The 8117-nt window shown below is 36.5% G+C and overlaps 1 protein-coding gene across 1 annotated transcript; it reads left to right on the forward strand.

The window, feature by feature from the left end:
* Positions 1–489: 489 nt before the first annotated feature.
* On the forward strand, positions 490–7232 carry LOC143041111 (ciliary microtubule associated protein 1A-like). The gene is made up of 2 exons (XM_076212838.1): positions 490–1270; positions 2996–7232. The coding sequence occupies exons 1-2, from the start codon at positions 1091–1093 to the stop codon at positions 3071–3073; spliced, it is 258 nt and encodes an 85-aa protein (XP_076068953.1). The 5' UTR covers positions 490–1090; the 3' UTR covers positions 3074–7232.
* Positions 7233–8117: the final 885 nt, after the last annotated feature.

Consider the following 8117-nt stretch of genomic DNA (forward strand, 5'->3'; position numbering starts at 1 on the left):
TAGTCTCCAGTCATAAAAGAATAATGTGTGACTGTGGTCCCTAGGGGTGTCAATAGAGTGTCTTGATTAATGAAAACCCTCACTTCAAGCTGCATGAAATAATTTATTCTTTGCCAGAATAAAGACAAAGTATGTAACTACGTTGGAGACATTGAATTTCATACACACACACACACAATATATTTATATATATATATATATATATATATATATATATATATATATATATACAGTATATATATATATATATATATATATATATATTATTATTGACACTGCCAGTGTTGTGTTGGGCTTGGCTCCCACCTTACAACACCAGAGGCATGGGTTTGATCCCCCAATGAGTGTTACTGACTCCTACTTTGGCTATCCAAGGACATAGGGCAAGGGTGACATTATCTGCAGATAAACATATCTTGGCACAGTTTCTTCATACTAGGAGATACTTAGTTGCAGCCAAGGTCATCACCCTTGCTCAGTACCCTTGGAGACCCAGAGGGAAGGGGCAGCCACCGGTAGTACCCACTGGGAATCAAACTTGAGTCATCTGAGTTATCAAAGTGAATTCAGAGTCCAAATTGCCATGGTAGGACATGTCAACCTACTAGTATAACCATGATATAACGATCCCCCCAATTACGAAAAGCTCTATATAGCATACTCAAAAGATAAAAGCTCTCCCTACTGAAAATAAAATTCACTAAAAATAACAGTTTCTGCTAGATTGCTGTTTTGTCATGATCTACCTTGCCCTCAAAAAGAATCAAAGAAAACTCATCTCTATTAAGTAGCCACAAAATGTATTGTGGAAATGCACTCCATCTAGCAAAAAAGTTTGCAAACTAGAGCACACAGGTCAATAACAAGCTCTCTAGATGGCAAACTTTTCTCAGTACAAAACTTAGACCTGACTGAATCAGTTCGTTATATCAAGCTTGTACTATATCATCTTGGCTCAGAGACTTAGACAAGGTTTGCATCTGCTTGCTAATGACCATTTGGTATGTGGTTGCCACCCACCAACTGCACCGCTTGTTGACCTCTTGGTGTCCTGGTTCAGTGCCTGAATGACTCGGGGCCAAAGTTTACAATGGCACCCCGCGGTAAGGAGGAGGAGGATAAGATGAAGGTCCCTGGCCCAGGAGCCTACGAGACGTCGGACATGGATGTGTGCAAGAAAAAGAATCCTGTTTTTACGATGAGTCCCAAGACCAATGTGCCCACTGACCATACTATCAAACCTGCACCTAATGCCTACAGTGTGGAAAAGGTTAGTAATTAGCACTTAACACCTCCAATTTGTTTTCTTATTTTACTCAAATGCACCCTCAGCACATTTTCATGGTTTCAGATTCTTACTACCATCTTCAGCATTCTGGTGTCCTATGAATACTTGAAAAAATGAAAAACAATATTTTACACCTAATGTTTCTAAGAACTTTTTTTTTATCTAAAATATGAAACATCTAGTGCCATGATAACATTTTCAGGTTTGTTTCAGAAAGTAACTGCCATAGTAATCTTAAGGAATATGCAACTGAGGTGGAATGAACATCATATTTGAACACTGCACAACATAATTTGCTATATACAACCAGCATTTAAAATCTGAAGCTGTAAATCAAACCTTTAAAACATATGCAAACCGGTTTCCTTGACTAGCATTATAGCTAAAATATGTGAAGGAGTTGTAAAAGAATGAGTGGAAGTGTGGTGAGGTAAACACCAGGAACCATTGTAGTTTTATTGCTAGCGTTTCGTCCTGAAAGGACTTCCTGCAGATAAACATATCTTGGTACAGTTTCCTCATACCAGGACGAAACGTTAGCAATAAAACTCCAACGGTTCCTGGTGTTTACCTCACCACCCTTCCACTCATTCTGTCTTACGCACTTCCACTTGTAAAAGACAGGTGGATTAAATATTTACAGAAAGGAGTTCTGGTAAATAATCAATTTAGATTCAGAAAAGGAAGTGCCTGTGTGGCAAACCTGTAAGTTCTTATTCAAAAGCAATTGATGTGCTACATGAAAGAATGGGTTGGATAGATTGTATATATCTGGACCTGGCTCTCAACAAGGTGCAATAAAAAAGATTAATGTGGAAGTTGGAAAACATTAGAAGACTTAAAGGGAGCATGCTGAAATGGAAGAGTTGGGGCAGAGGTGAATTGTAGAGTAAGGGTAGCAAGTAAATATCTGGTAGTAATGACATTGTGGTTGTGCCTAAGACACTGGAGGAGGCAGAGATTTTAAATTTGAAGGAAGCAGAAAGGAAAAACCACAACCAAAATGTGTTTGAGTATGATAGGATTTACAAGAATGGATAGAGAGGGAAATGTGAAGTGAAAGCAGATTACAGAGGGTGGACGTAGAGCTAGCAGATATAGGAATGATCTCAGAATATTAGGATGGTTTGGGCAAATGGATAGAATGTGTGAAGACAAATTTCCAGAAAGAGAGTGGAGCAAGTGAACTTGAAAGGAAAACTAAGAATGAGATGGATGGATGGGGTGGGTAAGAGAGGAATTCCTGTTGAGCAGGGAAGGAAAAGGGCACAAGATAGGTGCAAGTAGGGAGTGGTTGTGAATGGATAATAAATTGACGTGGCCCAAAGGGATTTCTCCTTATCTTCTATAATCACTCATGAGTGGACAAGAAGGGAGGGTTGCCATATAAGGAAGCAGTGGGGGTATACCAGCTTTGGCTATCAAGCCCTGCTGTGGAGGAACTGTCTTGATGCATTGTTTCTGATCCAGGCAATGGGCAAGGTACAGGGAGGGCTTTTCATCTGCAAGAAGATAAGATAAAGGGGAAACAAATGGGTGTTGGATGGCTGGAGGATGAGTGCATGCCTTCAATGGCCATCTCCCTTGTGAGATTAAATACATGAATGGAAAAAAAATTAAAGTTACTATTATTACTATGTTTTTATTCTGTAGTCGTTTAAGGGAATATAAATCTAATATTGATACTATCTAACTTTTCTCTTTCAGTGTGAAGGCAAACAAACTCCGCAATTCAGCTTTGGAATCAAGCACTCTCCCTACCTGGGCAATCTGAGGAACCAGTAGAACAACTCCTACCTCCCTTGCCTCCTCATACTCCAACTCCCTAAACTCCTAAAACTCCCTCAACACCACCACTCTCTCTCTCTCTTTTTTATCTTTAGTACTATAATGCAGGTATGACAGCTATGCCTGTAACAACCTTACCTATAGGAAGTCTATGACTCTTTTCCTTCCTACTCTTCCTAATGTTCTTCCTCCATCATCTCCTCACTCCTCTTTCCCCAACCCTACCATAGATCATGACCTTCATTTGGCTCTTCCTTGGGCTCCGCTAAGAAGTGCCATTGTCCAGTTTTCCGAGACAACCCTTGATTTGCTTGGAGTTTTTGGTAGAGGGGGCACCTCTTTGAGGCCCACCTCAAAAATGTGAGCATTTATTTTTCGAGTCATGTTTTAAGAACTAATAGGGGGGCTTATAGTTGTGGTGATAGTTTTTAAGTTTTATTTCTCTGACCTGTAAAAAAAAAAAAGCATTTTGAAAGTCACACCATGATAGCCCATTGTTAAGTAATAAGCCATGCAGTTTCCTTGTCGACTGTTGAATTGTCACTTTCGTTTTCATGTTTTCATTCATAGATTTTTTTTCCTCCATTGTAAACATATCATTGTAAGTGTAGATAGAGTCTATTTGCATCTGAAATCAAGTATGGTAGCCCTTACGGCCCGTGAGCATGTTTTCACCCCATATGTGATACCTTGATTTGTCATTGAATTGGGTATTCCTGAAGAAATCTGTAAATTTAGGCCAAATATGAACACAAATGGCTTTACTTTTGCATATGTAGGAAAGAAAAAAATGCATCCACATGTAACAAAATTTTGAATGGATGTGGATGAGCATACATGCACCTCTGAAGAAACCTGTGGATTAAATTCAGAATTGAAAAAAATGTGTCCACTAGTCTGCAGACCAAATTTTGAATATATGTGGATGAGCATATGTACAACACCTCTGAAGAAACATGTGAATTTAATAAGAAAAAAAAAATTGTGTCCACAAACCTGCAGACATAAAATTTTGAATGGATGGGTATGACCTTCTTGTCACATCTTGGACTCTAGGTGCTTCCTTTGAATCATAACATCAGTTAAGTAAATATGCTACTGTACTGTTATTCTCAAAAAATGTCGTAACTTTACCAAATGGGATGGGAACCTATTTCCTTTGTCAACCCCCTAACCCATTTGCTAGAGCAGTGCTTCCTAAACTGAAGAAAATTGTCATCCTACTCGATGAATCCATGTCAAGGTTGTTGACCACATACCAGCATACCACATACATAACGCAGTGACGATCTTGAGACCATTCCATAAAATGCTTGCTTACTATATGCTGTTCAATTTCACTTGGTAGAGATCTCCTTCACTAGAGTTGCTGAACAATTGCTTTGTGAATATCAGATTTCATTAAACTACATTTTTTTTGTCTGCACTTTTGCCAGTGTTGTTATCATAGCAACTGTCATGAATTTTGTTCTGTAATAAATCTTCACCAAGTTAAAATGAACAGACTGTAGTTATCCTTTTTATATATGTGATGCCCCTACCTGAGGCCAGCTTGCTTACATTGGAGAGATGTTTTCCATTTAGAACCATAGAAGGAAACATATATCAAACCCAATTAATGGTGTACAGATGAGTGCCTCAAACCCATGCTAATCATCATCAATGAATCAGACATATCATCAAAACAGTTCTGTTTTCCCTTTGCTCACTATGATTTAGGGCCATGGTCTCTGTTTTCACAATAAGACAAGTGCCTACATATAGTATATAACATCATTATTATACTTGACCATTTTACTGCAAGAAGAATATTGACCCACCAGCTTAGGTAAGAAGATCCTTTGAAAGGTAATCCCAAACTTCAATTGTAATATGGCCACAGATTTTATCTCTGAGTTATAAAATGCACAGAAAAAGACAATAATGTACCAGTGGCAAGGGCATTTCTTAGAGGAGTCACAAAGAGGTGCTTCAATCAATTCAAGCACTCACATGTGTCTTAGTGTCTTTTTAATGCCTCACACTTTACTTGGATTTCTTATGATTGTGCTGAAAAGTGTAGTAAAGGTAGTTTCTGTCATTGGATATCATGCTTTTAATTTCCAGTATGGTAATGCTGGTGGCATTTTATATGTAGAGCCACCTTTTGTTGGTTTTAATGGAGATTTCATAGAATCTTGTAGCTTGTATTGATTTTGGAATAAGGCTTGAAGAGTCTATTTGCTAGTTGTCAAACTGTATTTACTCTCTACCTTTGACTTTTTTCTGGAAAAATTATTTTATTCTCATTTTGTGTCATATCAAATTATAGATGCATGGAAACACTTTGATCTGCTTAAAGTGATCACTAAACATATATACTGGTAATGCATTCCTGTACTTCAAGGTTTTTTTGAGGATTTTTTTGCATCTAAGCTTGAATTCAATTCCAATTTTTATTAATTTCTCCTCTGGTACATAAAGTTCAACAACAAATGTACTCTAGAGACCAGGTTAGTCTAACTGTAATGGTTTCTTTGACTGATATAGAACTGTAGTTGCTTAATTGAAAATTTTGTCATTTTGACTATGTGGCTTGAAAGGATATCTGATGAGCACACAAGTACTGCACATGGCTTGAAGTGATGCTCCACTCAAGGCTTCATGTTCTTCCAGAAATTTGCAGTTTCTTCCAGAAAAGAATTTGGATAAACCATGTCATCAATACAACACCAAACCAACAAAGTTCTCTGCAGTGTGGAAAGGTTTCATAAGTAATGAAGTTCAAGTTGCACAATATCCAAAATAGGTCTGATTATGCTGAGTCCACCTCCAACTATTATCTTTGGAAAGTTTTGCCAAAGTTTGTTGGTCTTTGAAGACATCTATGAGTGAAATTTCAATAGACATGGTTCTGTGTTGGAGCCTAAGAAATTACAAGGTTTGGGCTGTCCACATTATCATATTTTTATTTTATACTATTTTTTGTGGTGGGAGGGGGGTTGAGAACAAAAGAACTGAAAAATTTTGTCATATATCATGTGTTGTATTTCTTCAGAAGGAAACTACTTAAATATATATATAGTTCATCTCCAAAAGCATTAAAAATGGTCATACTTATATGTCTGACATGTCAGCTTTCTATTTATATGATTGATATATTTTCAAATGTTATTCTGTTTAAGATAGAAGTAGAAAGAAGAGGTTGTGGTCCATTGCTTACACATTTTTTATGTAATAAACATACCCATTTGATATAACTTCAACAACCTACTATTAACTGTGCTGTGAATTGGTGTAGACCAACTATATATGTCATTGGCAAGACCAAGTTGTCTATAATTTTTAGGTCAGAGTAACTGAATGTTGATGTACATAACTGAGTCGCTCTCAAGAGTGAGCCTTGGTTCAACAAATAGGAACAACTGAAATATTTTTTTTCAAAGATAGAATTTGTATAAATATAGATGTACATTTTTGGCCCCATGCAGGACTCACTTTAATTCTTTTTACTGTAAGTCATGTTTTAAAGTATTAACTGTGTTTCAGAACTGCAAATTTCATCTTTGTCTGTCAAGGCTAAAATGACAGTATAAGGAGACTGAAGTGATTTGAGTATAGCAGACTATAATAAGTGTTGCAAGATGATCTTAAATATATTGTAAGCTCTTAGAAAGGCTACAATAATAATCAACTGAACTAATTACATTTTGAATTAGAATTTTTTGTTAATTTTTGTCTGATGGTATCAGAAAACTAAAAAAGATAAAAATCTCAGTCATGTCTATCAATTTGCATTTCCCTACAGTCTAGTGCTGTAACATGTTTATAGTCAAAAACAGAAAAGTGTACTTTTGCCCTCATCAAATCTAACACATCCTAAAGGAGGCTTTGGTCTTGTACTTGCAGACTTCTCATTTACAAAGTCCTTCCTTTGGTGTTATCTCTAATTAAAGATGATAGGTTACAGCTAATGTTAGCGCTTTTATAAAAATTGTCTCATGTAGCATTCAGCATACTCACCCATAAATATGGCCTTTGACTTGTGTAACAGTTCATGAGAAATAGTATGTAAGATAGTTAATAAGCAAACAAATTCTCTTTTCGCCTCTTGCCTGGCTTGCTTCATGTTCATTCATTTTCATTAAGGAAATCATTAAAGCTATTTTGTTCTTAAGTGACTTTTTTTCTTAAACCTTATCCTAATTACATATGTACTAGATCACATGGCTTGCTTCACTTATAGGAAACCTAGACTTCAAGTTCTGTAATAGGACTAGATACAAATAAGAAGCATAGATAGTAATGCTTAACATGTATATATGACACATATGTTTGCATCCTATCCAGAGTCCCTTTATACAGAGAGTTGCAATAACTGCAAAATGGCCACAAAATGGCTGTATGTCTGGAGTTGTCACAACTCTCTGTATAAAGGGACTGTTGGTGTATCTGAATGCACAACAATCCAGTATATTCAGTGAACAAATACAAGAGGTTAAAAAAATCAATAGCTTGAAAAAATAGCACAAGTGAAAATTATTTGACCACAAAATAGCTCCTTGAATTATGTGACTGATATTTATTATATCATAATGTCTTGACTCTGTATAAAATGATTCTAATCCTGTTGGGTTTGCCTGACTCCTGTATACCAAACCCTAAAGAAACTATGCCACCAAATATGTAACTCAGATGAGCACTGATCAAACAGCCAATGGGCAATTAGGATCATTCATGGATGGGTGTAGAGTTCACTAGACCAAATACTACAAACAGTTGTACATAGCTGACTCCTATCTGCCTCCTTTAAATTCTAGGTCTCTGCCCTACATAGTGTTGTAGAGACAATCACCCTTTTATACATTCTTCTCTCTAGGGAATAACAATGTGAAGACTGTATTTAGCTAATTGTAGTATACAGGAAAGGAGCAATGCTTGTTGAGTCCCATCTTCTATTATCTAATTTTCTAACATACCTAGACTCAAATTTTTGTACAGTTCCAACTTAATCTATATCTTTGATTTCCAATTATCATATCTAGATTTGAACTCATGTATT

This window comes from Oratosquilla oratoria, chromosome 30, assembly GCF_046742065.1.
Source record: "Oratosquilla oratoria isolate Oo_2021 chromosome 30, ASM4674206v1, whole genome shotgun sequence".
NCBI lineage: Eukaryota > Metazoa > Arthropoda > Malacostraca > Stomatopoda > Squillidae > Oratosquilla > Oratosquilla oratoria.